A 16,349-nucleotide genomic window follows, 5' to 3' on the forward strand; every position below is an offset into this window, starting at 1 on the left:
TCTAGGCCTCGCCTGTCGTTGCCGTCCTCTGCGAGCCATCTCGACTGACGCGGTTCTTCGTTTTTCTCTTCGCCGAGCAGAACGACACCTCTCGCGATGACGCCGGGAGAAGGTTTAATAACGGCACGCCCGAAGCAGTAGCAGAAGCAGTATAGCAGTAACAGCAACGACGGGAAGAGCTAGCGCAGCAGCCGACTGTGAGAGAGACGTCGTTGATGCGTCGTTTGGGAGAACGCACGCCATGCATCGCCCGGCGTCCGGGCAGCAGCTTCGCGCACGAGCTCCCTCGTTCACTGCGAATGTAGCGGAGCTGAAGTTGGGGAACCGCGAGAAATATGTCCTGGCAGTCGTCGCTTTCTTTTCTCCCATCTCCGAAACCGGCGCGAAAGATGATGCGGCGAGTGGCGCGGTTGCACCTCAAGAAAGCGCGGTGGTGCGCCCAGGCGGCAGCAGCAGCAACAGCGTCTATATAGGAGCAGATACGTTTCTGCTTCTGTTGCTCTCGTGCAAGAGACGCGCGCGTACGCACCGACGGCTAACCCATCCGGATGCAAGCTTCGCTTCGCATGCGCTGCGCGCGGGGGATGGCTGCAGAGGAATCGGCAAAGCCTGCGAGGAGCACGAGCGTTCGCTCGCGAGTGTGACATACGGACGGATGTTCGGCCTAACACGGCGATGAGTGTCGTCGTTCTCGCCGTCTCGTTCGCTCTCGCCGTTTGCCGAGGTATTTTGGTCGTCCGACGCGGAACCGAGACTGTATTAATCAAGAGCTAGCAACATCACCGCCACGATTCAGTGGGGAGCGGAACCTCTTTTGGATGCAACATCGGGGAGACTGGGACGGAGGCGGGAACGAGGAGGCAGGGAGAGGGGAGAGGGCTGTGTCAGGTATAGAGCACTCGAGCGCGCATACGACATGTGCGGCGACGCGAATTCCGCGGGATCCTGTGTGCGACCACACGCGTGCGCATAGCTGAACGGAGGCGGCTGCGACGAGAGCTCCGTTCCAGTGCTTTGTTTCGGGCAAATGAAGAAGCAGAATAGAAATTAACTCGCCGCAGCAGGGTGGAGGAGCGGCATCTGCCAAAGCCAGAGGCCCGCGCACCGCTACCGCAACCGCCGCGGGAGATGGAGACGCTGTGCCCGAAAGTGACAAATTGTTTGGGGCACTGCCGCAGCGGTGCGCACGAGTCGGGCACTCTGCGCGGGAGGGGAGCTCGACTGTGCTCTGCGCCTTCCTCGCGCTTTCCGGGGGAGGAAGCGCGTGACCGAGAACTGCGCCGCGGCTGCTTGCGAACAGAAAGCGTTATCGTGGACTGGTGAGAAGAACCCGCACACTTCCTTTGTTTACTCTACGACAGAGCATATATACCATCGCTACCACCAAAATGTGACTGGAGTCCGGTGCCTCGGCGGTCCACGACACACACAAATCTCAGTCGTCCCAAAAACAGACTATTCCTCTGACCCAATGCTACGCTATTCTTCTGCCCTTGCCTTTCTCTTCCTCTTCTTTCCCTTGCGGCGTTCTTCGTTACCGTTACTATATATATTAGTGACAAGGAGGAGAATGTGCTATCGAAACTGCTCATTTACAAGTTTTAATGGGTCCTATTCAGTGAGAGAAAGAAAGGGGGGAAATTTACACATTTATGATATCATTATTCCGCTTTGATCCTCATACGTAGTGAGCCGATATTATGACCGTAAACTTTCGGGGGCACTGTCACCTTTGCCCTACGCTGCGCAGTTTAGCGCGAAGCTTCACATATGCGTCTTAAATTCTGGTACTGCACCGGCATCTGTCAGAGTCCTGGACGCATGGGTGATGGTAGGCGCCCATTCTTTCGTCACGCGCGCTTCGGCTACTTAAAAAAAAAAGAAAGAAAAAATATATCAACGCGTCTAAAATGTGTTCAGTACCCCCGCAAGTGACATGTCGAGAAAGCGAACAAGCTTATCCCCTGCCATCCCACAGGTTTAACATTCTCGGCGTCTATAGTCAGTTTTTGAAATGGATCTTGCGCTATAGCTATCCCCCCATAGGAAAGGCAAGGGATAGTTTGGATAAGACAGAGCATATAAAAGTCCGCATTGTGGGAGTGTGTGGCATTTACACAGGTGTCATGGGACCGAGGCGCATTAGCAAACCCAAGCAGAACGACCTTGCTGGGCAGGCACGTATTCGCTATGCCGTGAAACGCGCGGAGCAAAGCACGAACAGTTGCATAAGCATTACCGCGAAGGCAAACGATGCAAGACTTCTCGGGAGAACAACTTGTAGAATGCCTTGCGCGATTTGGAAATAAGTTGAATTTGCGAACAACGCGCGCCTCATTGCATAGCACTTAAATGATGCGTTTCGACAAAGCATCGCCTAACGTGGATCCCATGAGGTGCGTTAGATCCTGCCGCCTTTCTTGCATTACGAAAAGCGAGCGCGCGGCGCAAATGTTTTATACAAGCACGAGAACTCCAGGGAGTGATCCGGCTTGTCGATAAAAAAAATTAAGAAGAACAGAAAAACGGCGCGGCCGATTCGGATCACACCCCGAAGAGCGGCTGCTTGCTTCACCGTGACAGGCAGCGTGCAGAACGAGATCGCTGCTCCCCCCGCCGCGCGTATATCGCCACCCGGAAAACGCCCATCGGGCGCCGCCGATCGGAGTGCGCGCTCCCGTCGCGCTCGACCAACTGCGACGGCTGCAGGAGCGGCCATCGCTCGCCGAGGAGTCGTCGCATGCAGTGCATGCACCCGCCGAGAAGCAGGAAGCCCCCGCTACCGCAGCAGCTAGCGGCATGCAAATCGGAAGCGTGCTCACCTTCTTTTTTTTTTATTATTTTCGCTCTCTCAGCCGTTTCCTGGTGACCGACCTTGGCACGGCCTGCGTCGGAATTTGTCTCACCCTAGGCGAAATTCCCGTCGCCCCCGCCGGCCTTCACTCATTCCAGATCGTCTTATGTCTGCTCGCACTTATTTCTGTGCTCAGCTGAGAAACGAATGCCTCGACTCGCGCTCTCGCTTCGGTAGGTACCGCCGGAATGCCATCGCCATATCGCTGCAGCGACAAGCCCGCCGTTCAGGGAGTCTCGCAAAGTTTGTTCACGTGCTCACTTTATGTGGAAAAGCGTAGACTGCCTTCCTTTTTATTTATTTATTTCTTGTTTCCAGTCCGGAACCTCCCGCGCCATGGCTTCGGCACGTGACGTATTCGCGTCGGAACGGGCCCTGCCGCCGCGTACAGCCTCGCATCACTTTGATTGCTTCTGTCCTAAGGTGCTGAGACAGGGCGGCCTTCTTGCTCTGCATCGAATTTAAAAATTGACACTGCCGACCCTTTCCTTCGCTGTCTCCTTCGTGCATCTGCGCGAAGTCATAAGATGTTCCGGATTTCGCGCTCTTCTCTTTCTGCCGCCTCTTTCTCTCCCTCCCTCCCTCTCTTTGCAGCAGTGGGAACGGGCACGTGCGAAGGTGGCAAGCAGGCGTGCAAGGCACGGTGGGTGGTGAACGATAACCCGTCACTGTGCAGACCTTCCTGCACTACCGCGCGAGGAGTGAGGAATAAAGACAAAGCGCGCATGCTTCGAAAGGTGCAAGTTCATATTGCATGCGCATTCGTCGCAGTTTTCTCTCACTTTCGGCTTTTTCGGATTCTTCACCCGAACGCGTGGAGCCCTGACGCTACGTTATTTTTTTAAAGTTGTTTTTCTATTCCTCGCTACTACATTTAGGTACACGTTAAAGAATCCCAAGAGGGCGAAATTTCCGGAGTCCTCCACTATGGCGTGCCTCATAATCAGAAAGTGGTCTTGGCACGTAAAACCCCATAATTTTTTTAATTCCTCGCTATTAAGACATGTTATAGCTAATCCGTTTTATCTTTAATCATGACTAAATGGCGAGGTGTAACACACGTGATGCAAAGTGAAGAAGCGCTATGCCTGCTTAAAGTTGTTCGTGGTACTCTTATGTTGGTCAATTTTTCTTTCGCTATTTTTCTTCGTGCCGCACTTTTCGCATCGTCGTTATTGAAGAGCGACATTATTGAAGGCTAGCTCCAGACACTTAAATAAAAAGAAGTTGTAGAGCTAGTTAAACATTAACAGGTAAAAATACTTGTTTTAGGCATAATTAGTGGTACAGATAAACTTACCTAACATACAAGGATATTGCATATTCGAAGGACAGAAGTCGCCGCTTCATGGGCCAACCATGGTTGTGAAATAATCTTCTTATTTTTTATTTTTTTTTTGCATTCAACTGACAGTCGCCACAGGGACCTTGATTTGTTACAACGACTGATCCATGTGAATAAGAGGTTCACCTCCGCGTTAGCGTTCTCCCTCCAATCTTGCTGTCTGTTCATCTGTGTATTCGAATTCCCAAGATAGCGAACGAGACGGTGTCAGAGTAACCAACCTGCCTGTTTATGTCTGCCTAGGTGGATGATGGCCTAACCAATTGTGGCTGGAGAGCAGCAGTGCTACTTTCATCCGTCTACTTTCGTCAAGTTTGAATTTAGTTACTTCCTCATTATTGCCGGCTTCAGTCGATGCGGGCTCCATGCCGCCAGTGCTGTGTACACAAGACGGCAACCTCTGTTTTACTAATTTCTTTTTCGTTTCTTCTTTTCGTTCTATACGTGCGCCCTTGACAATCTCGTCAATTTTATTTTATTTGTTAATTTTTCGACGCTGCATGCTTGAATATGCGCCCGCAGTGGAGAACGAGCGAATTTCCTTTTTGATAGCGCATGCCACGAGGTCGAACGGCAGCGCTTAAATTGCCTCTCGTCGGCCACGTCCGTAGACGACCCGCAATCAGGGAGTCACGCTCCCGAGTCTAGACAATGCGAGCGAGCAGCGGTAGCAGAGGGACCCGAGTCGCAGGCCAAGGGGCTCATCGCCTGAGCGGTGACCATACGGGCAATCAGAGGGTCGACCCTGTCCGCAGCAAAGGAGGGTGACGCGAGGAGGGGGTGTGGGCGGCGCGGGGCCGCGTTTGTCACTGCCGCGAGGCCACGCGCGCTATCGCTGATGCGCGACTTCAAAAGCGAAAGGTCGCCCAGTCCTCGTTCCGAAAAGCCAGAGACCAAAGAGCAGCAGTAGCGGCGGCGTCGGAGAGCGGCATCGTCGTGCGACCCAATCAACGGTGCCTTTTGCGAGGTATAACGATAGAGGGCCGGTATAGTACATAGGGGCGCGCCACTTAGAGGGGCCCCGTCGTCAATGGGGGCTCATTTGGTTTTTGTCTCGCCCGGAGGGCATCCGATTGAATCGCCTTCTCCCCCCTTTCAGCGCCACCCTCCTCTTCTCTTGATGCTGCTCTCCGGGCCGGAGCTCCTGACGACATCCGGCGACATTGTTGGCCGAAGGTCGTTAGGGGGCGCATTCTGCGCGGAAACCATTCACGCCGCACGCGTGCTGCTTTGGCTGTCGTCGAAGCCTTCGGATGCACGCGCTCTTCGCCGACGCGGCGCACACGCGCTCACACCGGCGGAGGAAGAGGATGAGGGCACGCGTCGACGACGCCTACTCCTCTAGCTCGCGTGCTTGTGCTGGCGGTCGTCGTCTCTCGGCGAAGGCAGCGTATGAATAATTGCTGTTTTTAATTTCCGGTCGTTCGAGACAGACCCTCGTCGAGGACGCTTCACTCTACGAGAAAAGACGCCACCCTTTTGCGGTTTATGGTTGGCCAAAGAGCCGAGACTGTGCAAGTAACGGGCGGTCTCTCCGGTGCAAATAGCCACGCATTATGTACTATTTTCGTCTTCCTTGAAGCGGCGATTTATTTCGCGCGGCTATGCATTATAGAAATGAGAAAGACTGAATGGGTCGCTCAAATATATGATCCAAGCCTTTCTGTGCCGGAAGCTGCGTCTATAGAAACAAGACAGCGAAGTTATTAAGCACGCTGTGTCCACAAAAAGCGCAGATTCATTGTAGCCACAACGGTGGAGAGAGAGAGAGAGAGAGAGAGAGAGAGAGAGAGAGAGAGAGAGAGAGAGAGAGAGAGAGAGAGAGAGAGAGAGAGAGAACAAAACGTGAGGGAACACTTCTGTTTGGTTTTACTTTGCAACAGTGAATTTAGACCAACCATATATGAATTCATGTCCTAACAAGTTCGTGGCAGTTTCGCAAGCGGGGACAGATTAAAGTTGCACAGAAAGCCGCTATAATTCGCGCGCGGAATCTCACATGGTAGTGTCGCTACTGCTTTGATGGTGTGGCATATACGCACGTATGCGCACTGACGCGTCTTGTACGGAGTGTGGTGCGCGTTGTTTTCGACTTACTGGAAGCGGAGCACTCGATGAGTGAATACGGGACACGAGCATGCGTCTCTCCTGATGGCCGGACATGCTGCCGATGGCGGCCGCAAACCGACTTATGCCACGTTCTTCAAACTTGCTACGGGGCTTACGGCTCTCCATGAATCTCCTCTGCTCCAGCTAGTGACGTACTAAAGACTCGTTCGCAGACGGCGCATGCCACGCTTCAAGACATCGCAGGGAGCAAACGCCTTATGACACAACGTGGAGGAGCTGGTTATTTGTATGCATACCGCAGGTTACCCGATTCCAAATAAAGAGCGGCGACACAGCACCCATCGCCTGCGGAACACAGACCGTTCGCCTACTACCTTCCGTAGTCTCGCCCACATCTCAATTACAGCCCCCGTAATTCGACAGCCACGCAGGTCACACAGGTGCACCAACTGTGCTTTACGCGCCTCTGTGGAGGCGCAGGTGTGAATTTGTGAGAGCGCCACCGGCGCGACGCCCGCATTCGGCAGGCACGGAATGTTCTATACTGTGCATGGTACATAACGACGTTATGCTACACCGTCATGCAATAGAGCAAACGAAAGCAGCTCACTGCAGTGTAAGTTCGCACCCGTTTAATAGGCACTCTAGTTTCGTGCGTGTCCAACGGCTGCATTTAGTGCATGTAAGAGTTCGACGGAATACCGTCTGTTCAAGTAAAAGCGTTGTTAGAAAATGAAGCAGGTCACTGGCCAAGGTCAAAATAAAAATAAAATGACGTTTCGGAATCCGTACGGATCCCTTGTTCACAATCGAATGTCGGCTAAGCACAAGGTTCTTAACTAACGTTCAGCGCATGACGCAAAGTTCGGGAGTACACGTGGTTTAGAGTGCCAGATGATCTACTTATTGCGTTATTTGTCATTTGTGTTATTAGCGATTCGAGATTGAGCCTCGTTGTCAAGTTTTCCTCTGTAGCCACGATACACATGTTGTCCCAGTTTATCCCGTGACCCGTCTTCTCGGCATGCTCTGCGAGGGCATTTGTCACTGTGTGGCTTTTGGCGACATCATTCTTGTGCTCTTTCAGACGCCTGCAGAAATTACCGCTTTTGCCAATATACACCGGTTCCTCGACTGCCTAAATGGCGTCGAGACTTCATCAAGTTTACTGTGGAAGAAGAAAAAGACTGTTGCCTCCCTTTCTTGGACGCACGGGTCAAGCATGTTCCCAATGGCCTCACCTTGGTTTCTAGACAGTTCATCTGGCAGCACACAAACGCTCAGTGGTTCGTTCGTTAATTGAACGGGCCATCCGCACCTGTTCTGATACAAGCAGCCTGCGAGAGGAGCTTCAGATCATTGAAGCGGGCCTAACGAAGAACGGGTACACCAAGCATTTTAGTCGGAGGACAACGAAGTTCCTGATGAGTAATCCGCAGACTGACAGCCAAGCCACGGACGCTTAAGCATCGAGACAGAAGCGCGCTTCTCTCCCGTATATTTGAGGTGTTAGCGAAGCCCTAACTCGTGTTTTAAGAAACGCGGTGTACAAATCGCACACGTGCCAGCAAGCAAGCAAGCTTAAAGGTAACTTGATGAACGTGAAGGATCCTCTCCCTCGGACACGTTTTCCTGGCGTGGCATGCATGATTCCATGCGCTGATTGCGAATCGGTGTATGTTGGCGAAAGCGGAAATTTCTGCAGGCGCCTCAAAGAGCACAAAAATGATGTCGCCAAAAGCCACACAGTGACAAACGCCCTCGCAGAGCATGCCGAGAAGACGGGTCACGGGATAAACTGGGACAACGTGCGTATCGTGGCTATATACAGAGGAAAACTTGACAACGAGGCTCAATCTCGAATGGATAATCATTCAAACGACAAATAACACAATCAATAGATCATCTGGCACTCTAAACCACGTGTACTCGCGAACTTTGCGTCATGCGCTGAACGTTACTTAAGAACCTTGTGCTTACCGACTATCCACTGTCAACAAGGGATCCGTGCGGATCCCGAAACGTCACCTTATTTTTATTTTGACTTTGGTCAGTGACCTGCTTCATTTAAAAATAAATTAAATTATGGGGTTTTACGTGCGAGAACCACCTTTTGATTATGAGGCACGCCGTAGTGGAGGACTTCGGAAATTTCGACCACCTAGGGTTCTTTAACGTGCACCTAAATCTAAGTACACGGGTGTTTTTCGCATTTCACCCCCATCGAAACGCGGTCGCCGTGGCCGAGATTCGATCCCGTGACCTCGTGCTCAGCAGCCCAACACCATAGCTACTGCTGCTTCATTTTCTAATTTAGTGCACGATCGCCATCAGAAGGAAAAACTATCACAAGTCTTGCGAGGACATCGACAAGGCAGAAATAAGTGGGTCCTGGACGACTTCTCAGCTTAAATGGTGTGTCAGCCCATCCTTAATTCTACAACGCCATAAAGAACGATAGCATACTATTTTCGTCCATTGTGAAAGAGCACCTAAATTCTTCCAGCAGTTCTTGTACTATATTAAATGAACAGTGAATTATGACCAAGAAATCACCTGCTGTCGCCCTTATTGATATCTGCGAAGAGAACACCCAGTATAACAGCAGTACAACGACAAGGTGCAAGCACCAGCCTTACACCACAAGTTGTGCCACCTTGTGTTTCCTCTTTTCTGTTTCTTCTAACTTGCTTTTAATTGTGTGAAAACAACACTGACGAATATTTTCAAAACCACACGGCGAAGTATTAAAACCCACTCAGCGGTAGACTAACTTAAACCCATAAAGCGGGCCTCGAATATTATTTACCCGCGCGCGCCTTCCCACGCTGCTCACGCTTTGCGAGCTTCTTCCGAAACCAGCAGCGACCACCGAGTGCCACGGGTTGTGCGACCGGTCTATCCCCGGCCGCGCCACGATGGCGTTGCTTATTCCGCGGAGTGTCGCGCAATGCGTACAAGCTGCGTTCGCTTCCGGCATGGAAGCTGGACGCGTACGCACATCCGTTACGTACGCGGCCGAATATTTCCAGCGAACAAATAATTGGAGAAGAGAAAAACGTGAGAGGCTGAAGAAAGAAGATGAGGCGCGTGCACCGGTGTAGAGCGTGCAGTACAGTGGAGCACGTCTTCGAAATGGCGGCTATCCGTTTCCTCCGAGCGCCGCTCTCCGCGCCGTCCTTAACGGCGCCAGCCGTTAATTCTTGTTGCTGCTGTTGCTGCGGACGCTACACCGCTCCCGGGAGGACTCCTGGCTCTCCCGCACCGGGACCCCTTCTCCCTCTTTGGCCATCCACAGGCTCGCACACGAGGCGAATGCCAGGCTGCAAAGGAGTCTCGTTTGGCAAATGCTGACAGCCACTTCCATCTTTAAACTCCGCTCTGCTCGCTTCGCCTCTTACGCGAAACAGGGAGTGGTGTCCTTTAAAAAGAAGCAGAAGGAGCGAAGAGATGTTTAGCGAAGAAGAAAAAGTGAGGCAGAGCGGGCGAGCGTCGTACGGCGAGCAGCAAACACGTCGCGCGTGTTTTGCGCGCCGCGGATACAAACATGCGGAACGCACGAACGAAAGAACAGGGCTGGGTCGCGCTCACGACCGCTGGGGGGAGTTGCGAATTAGGCGCGACGCGCTGACGGCGAAATGCCCCCCAACCCGTGCTGATGCGAGCACGCGCAACTCGTGATGCTGTTTGGACCTTCGAGTTTTTCTTTTTTCTATCCAAGTTACTTCCAAGTCTCTGGGTGGGAAGCGCGTGTTAAGGCTCGGATGGCGCAGAATTGGAGGGTATAAAGTGCACCGGAGGGATGGCATGCGTACGCATAACATTCGGCGAACAGCGCTGCCACCGTGTTTGCTTCTTGGAAAAAATGGACATTAGTGGGACCACCCGAGGTGCCGCCTAGTTTTCTGGTCGTTCGGGTTCCAAACGACGCGGTGCGCTTGACTGGCGGTTTTCAAGCCGTGTATAAACAACCAGCGAGACTCCACGTAGTTCCTCGAGGTTTTCAAATAAGCGGAGAGGAAATCGTCTTGCTTTTAAAAGTTGTCTTCTTTCTTTCATCAAAACTTTCACGCGCTCTCTTATTAGCCTTTGAGTTCTAATATGCCTTCTTCGTAAGTACGGACACCACAGTCCTACAGGATCCGCCGGCGGTACAGACTGAATATAGGCAGCTAAAACCGAAACGTACAGATTCACATTCTTTATAGTTCTGCGTCCTGTAGTGCAAGGATGTCAGAGAAAATGCCCAAGCATTCATTACGTGCAACAATTTTAGTGAGCAAAATTAGAGCGACACTGCCCCCCCCCCCCCCCTCTTCCTCGTTTCGTCGAGCACTATAGAGAAGAAAACGTGTATGCTAGCTACATAATTAAAGTAGGCACAACTGGACGTGAACAATTCTAAGAGCCCTTGTCACGTAAAACGAAAAAAGAAAAAAAAGAAACATTTCGCACTTCATTTTCAAATAAGGTGCGAGACGACCGCACCAACAGTGTCGGGTGAAGCTTAAGCAACTTTTGAAGCGCCTATCCCAGTGTCTATAATTGAATAACTTATTGCAGTTGCACTTACAATATACCCTTCCCTCTTTTTTTTTGCCAGCGTGTTTGTATACGATGGGAAAGTTTGGCCAGTACAACTCAGTGCGACCTGAGACAGTGGACTGATTAGGGCGGCTTCAGCCACGAGTTCCTCAGGTTGTAGAATCAATCAATGTGACGCAGTCTTCTTCGTACATACTTTTTGTTTGCTTTAATGCTGTAACGAAAGCCTCCTTTGGTCGGAGCTTCTCAAGTATGCCGTCTACAAATGATGTGGTCGGTGACTTAAGATTTCTTTATCACTGCTATAGGTGTTCCAAGTATACCGCTGCTCTTGCTCGCGAAATCCTGCTCCGATGTTGCCCGGCATGATGTGCGGTTATAGATCTATAGCGAGGGCTGTGTACAGTGACGGTTGTCGGCGACTCACCTGTCTGACGGGCGTCCTCCGCCGGTATCGAGTCGTTCAGGGCGCTGTGGTCTTCAGTGGCGGGGGGTCGCATAGCCCGAGGCTCCGCTCCGGGCCGGGTATGGGCTGCATCGACAGAGTGTGACATGTGGTGAGACGACAGCACGGGAGACGAAAAAAAAAGTAAAATAAATCGCGAGGGCATTTGCATCACGAACCATAAATGTATCTCGTGCTTTAACAGTCGACATATATACGCTGCCACCTGTAGGACTCGATTATGCTGTATCGTCACCAGGACAAGTTGCGCGCTTCGTTAGAGGCCGTCCATGACGATAGGAAAACTATGCAAACTCTCCGTCACATCGCCATTGTTACAGAACATCGCAAGAACGCCGCGCTTAGTATTCTCTTGAATCTCTTCCATCGGCGTAGACTTTGTTCGCCAACGTCTGGTGCTGAAATAAGGTGTAACGAGCGTTATGCGTTAGCGTTCACACTAGAAAATAAGAAATAAAAATAAAAATAAAACAAGATTCCGATCATTTGAATGAGTCAGCGTCATACAATATAAATCAAAAGGGGAGGATATCACGAAGACGCCAAACGTGGCAGCGTATCGCACTGCGTGCCATACATAAAATATTTTTAACGTTCCTCTTTTTCCATTGTCAAGAAGATGCGCTGTATACGCGCCGGTCAACATGCTTGTCCAGTTAAAAGGCCAAGTGACACTTGGCGCACATGAATAACATGAGTTTATTGATGCCATAAGGATGTTTAATAGCGCACTGGCGCACTCTCATGTGCATCGCTTCGCAGGTCGTTACGCAGAATTCAATCGCGCAGTGCCCGAGAACGTACCAGCCGGGCGACTGAGGTCGACAACCGACCGTAAAACTTTAAAGCTTCAACACGAGGGGGCTCGAGCCGTTCGCACACCATGAAGCACGCGAAATGCGCTACATTTACACGACGAAAGTACGGACGAGTGGGCTTCGGAGTGCACCGCGGAAATCGCGCACCGCCACTCCCGTCCCGCTGCGCTCGCCCAAACGCACGGCTGCAGGACATTAAAAGCTCGGAGACAAAAGGCGATAAAAAAAGTCACGAAGAAAAGCGTGTATCGCCTTCCTTATGGGAATGCATTAAAAAAAAGTCAAATTACGTGTTTCTAAATGAGTGAGAAAGCTGGCCATGCAGATGAGGAAGAAAGAGGCGGAAGAGGAAGCTGTGGATGATATTCGGCGCTGCGTTCATTCGGACGAAAAGCTTTGTTTCTAAACGCGAGTCCCGGGAGAAGACGAAAAAGGCGAAGCGAGAAAAGAACAAACAGATATGAAGATAACAGCAGCGTGTGGCGGGCATACAAGCGATATGAACGCTCCGTGGTCGGTCGGGGTTTCGGCACGCAGCCCAACCCACGAGGTGACGTGCCTCGGGCGGCGGCGGTCGCGGACCATTGCCGATTCTGCTCGGTCCCGCACCCGTTGCTCGGTGACGCGTGGTCTGATTGCAGAGCCGCGGGCCGAGAGTGGCGAGTGGGAACGAAAAACGAAAGGATTAAATAAAGAAAAGAACGAAGAGGCTGAAGAGATGGCCGCTCGTTCCACGTGCGTCGCGCGGAATCAACGAGACCAGCTCGAACAAAATGATAACGAAGCCCACGCCGTTGCGCACGCGCGTCGTACATCCAGCGCCGAGTCACGGGCCGGGACCTTTCTCCTTCCCTCCCCGAGGCCCGATATAAGGCGCGGCCGAGCAAGAATTCAATCCATTAATGTTTTCGCCGGGAATTATAAATCGAGTTTGCATATCTAATGAGCTCCATTTCGCCTCTCTGATTTTCGCCCTCAGACTTTTCTTCTGTCGCCCCTCTTCCCCCGGATTTTTCGGGCCGTGCTACACATGCGTGCATACCCGCGACTAATTCTTTCTTCCTTTTCTTTTCCCGAAGCATTTTCTTTAGACAGCCCATTTTCGTTTTATAGGCCCTGAATTCGTGTTCACTCCACCGAGCTTTGATTTCAACCCTTTCTACAGCTCCACCCGGTTCCTAATTCTCCGTGTTTTTCTTTTCTTTAGTGATCCTTTTTTTTTTTCGTCGAGCTTGCATAGATGGCTCGCGGTCGTTGCGTTTTTATAGCTCCTCAACGAGGGCACGAGGCGCGCCGAGCAAGAAACGCCAAACGGAAAACTAAAATAATAATAAAAGAATAATAACACCGAAAGAAAGGCAAGAATGAAACCGAGGCATTTTGCCGCTCTCTGATTTCTGATTCGCGCACGGGGAATCCACTGGTGCGGCATCAAATCTGCTCTAACGAACTTGTCCCGCGAGAATTCCGCCCGTCTTCGCCTTAGCCGCCACGTTGTTACGCTATAGCGAGAAGGTGAAGCAAGCGTGCGGGTGTAGGAGTGCGCGCGTGCAGCCCTTTTCGCGTACGGCCGTAGCCCCCACCACCACGCATGGGGATCACGTTCTCTCCGGGATCCACACGTCCTCGAAAAAGCTCTTTGACGCGCCTGAGAGAGGGGATCGTTATGCGCTGTGCCGTTGAGGAGGCGAGGAACGGCAGCATTTCGAGCTGAGAAAAAATGAAGGACGAAGCGTAAGTGTAACGACCATCCATCCCGAGAATGCATTCTTGCCGTATTTACGCCACCTTATCTTCACCTTTTGTCTCACAGCGGCAAGGAGCCCCGTTACACTCGTTGGGCTGCTCACTACGAGGCACATTATTATTATTGGTTGAGGCCTGCTATACAGCGGCATAATCCGAGGTTGCACAGCGAGCCCGCCAAGTTAAAATCACAGTTTAGCGAACCAGAGAGATGTGGTCGCTTATTGCATGGCAAGATCATTACTCCTACCCTGTCAAAGCTTGTTGAACCCAATAAAAAAAACAAAGAGGACATCGAATGCGATTACGAATGGCAGATAACTTAATAACAAGCCTATAGTATAGAATATATAGTGGCAACGAGTCGGCAAGCGCTGAACATAGCTAGTTACTTTCTTTCTTTATTACTATTGTTCTTCTTTTACCACTCTACTCTGCAGCTTTGCCGGTTGGGCCCACCTCGGCGCATAAGTCATATGATGTTCGAAGACTGCGCAGTCACAGCGGGCGTCCGGGCAAAATATACGAGCTGTACACAAGCGGGCGATAGCTTATTCTTGAGAAAAAGTCCTCGAACGGAGACTCTCGTGTTGTTTCGACGGCATTGTTCGCGAAGAAGCAGCTCGGAATATGTGAGAAAATGAGGTAGAGCGTATACTTTCCAGTAAACCTATCTGAAGCTTATATAACGAACAAAGCAATAATGAGAGAGGACGCGCGTAAGAGCGCCGGAGCAAAATGGAAGCATAGCGTTCTGCGCCTGGCGTCCTTTCAGCAATTAAAGCACCGGAGTACGCCTTCGCGAGTTCATTGTGCGTGGTCGCCGTCATTAAGTGTTGCGGAGCGCGCTTCCTGCCTGCGCACAGATACGGACAATGTTTTTTGCGCTATTGAAGAAAGCACAAGTGCGCGTGTATACACACGCGCGGGGAAGGGCGCCGCCGCAGGAGTGTGCTCATGCGTGCTCCCGTGCCCGTTGAGCGATCAGGTCCGAGGCATCAGACAAAGGCAGAACCCTTGGATAGCGGGGCAAGCGTCTTATCCGCGGCGACAAAACAGGCGGGAGAGCCCGGAACTGTTTCTGAGACTCGGCGGCGAAACAACGGCGTCCCAAGAGCTCCTCAACCCTCGGGTTCGCTGGGGTCGGGAACACTCGTAGCTCGGAAGCGTCTCCCCCGCCAGTGGTGTGTGTGCACTACCAAAAGCCAGAAAAATGGGGGTGGAAAACGGCGCTCGAAAAAACGGGGTGGCTCTTGTGTAGCGGGGGCTCCCCCTCTCTCCCTCGCCAGTATACGGCGCGCCCGCGCAACCCACCCCCGAGAACTCGGCGCTGACTTGTCCACAGCGAGTCGCGCGCCGCACCGCGCGGGATAAACAATGCGCGCAGGACTTGTTTGCCTGTTTACAGCCACCCAGATGCGCTTTGCTAATGATGCCTCTCCGGAGCAGGCGGTCTCAGCGGTGGCAAACCGCTGCCTGCGCGGCATCCATTGTGCACAATGAGTGGCACGCGCTCTGAATTGAAGAAGAGAGAGAAGACGCGCCGACCGCGGTGGCGGTCGCGCATAAAGCTGCCACGCGTCCGAATACAGCGGCTGCGGCTTCAACGCCTGGCCCTGACGACTTTGTCATTGAGGCTCTCCCGCATCAGTGGGTTCTTTGCTCCCAGTACGCGCCGGTATAGGGTTTTTGATGAATGACCGAAGAACATCGTTTTCACCGCCACGGCGTGTTTCTCTCCGCATTGCGCGTGCATCACGAATACGCACGTCTGCCTCTGGCGGAGATACCTTCCGTGCGACGAGCTGCTTTGTCTTTGAGGACCGCTTACGCGTCAGTCCCAGGTTTCAGATTGCGCACCTCGCTACAAGCACAGATTTCTGAACACGATGACCGAGTAAGTGCGCAAAGTTAAAAGGCGTGCTAATACTTAGCAAAGTTTGTACGGGCAGAAGTTGTTACGGCTTTGTTCTAAACTGCATCGTACGATTCTTGTTCGCGTCTGCTCCTTCCGCTACACGTAGCAGGGTAGAAAACCGGAAGGTTTTCCAGTTAAGCTCTCTATACTTCCCTCTCGATATAGTTTATTTGGATGTCCTCCTCTCTACGGCATGCGTCCCGAACATCACAGTAGCAGAAGCAAGAATTTCACGGAACCTGGAGAGCGATAGCGTGATCACCAAGTCGCCGCACTTTCGCTCTCCGCTAGACGTATACACACGAAGGCTTCAGCAAGCATCGCCTCGACGCTGCTAAAGCTTTCTTCTCTCGCGTCCGGGCCCAGAAGTAATGAGTCGATGCGTCGCAACCGAGGAGCAGTTAAAATTAATCGCACAAGCCGCCGGCGAAATCCGTTCGCGCCTTTAACGCCCCCCTCCTTCCTGCCTCCCCCCCCCCCGGCCCCCTCTCTTCTTGCAGCTCTCCCCTTCCTTCCTTGAGGCAGAAAACAGAGAAGCAGGAAAAGAAGCAAAGTGAAGAAGAGGAGAGCTTGCCGGGATGTGGATC

At 52.0% G+C, this 16,349-nt stretch overlaps 1 protein-coding gene across 9 annotated transcripts in view; it reads right to left on the reverse strand.

The window, feature by feature from the left end:
* ct (homeobox protein, cut) overlaps positions 1-16,349 on the reverse strand; it is a 749,731-nt gene that overhangs the window by 181,757 nt on the left and 551,625 nt on the right. For all 9 annotated transcript variants that reach the window (XM_075684459.1, XM_075684458.1, XM_075684457.1 and 6 more), the window contains one exon: positions 11,242-11,346. In XM_075684459.1, the coding sequence (XP_075540574.1) occupies positions 11,242-11,346 (105 nt within the window). The remainder of the gene's footprint in view (positions 1-11,241; positions 11,347-16,349) is intronic.

This window comes from Dermacentor variabilis, chromosome 3, assembly GCF_050947875.1.
Source record: "Dermacentor variabilis isolate Ectoservices chromosome 3, ASM5094787v1, whole genome shotgun sequence".
NCBI classification, from domain to species: domain Eukaryota; kingdom Metazoa; phylum Arthropoda; class Arachnida; order Ixodida; family Ixodidae; genus Dermacentor; species Dermacentor variabilis.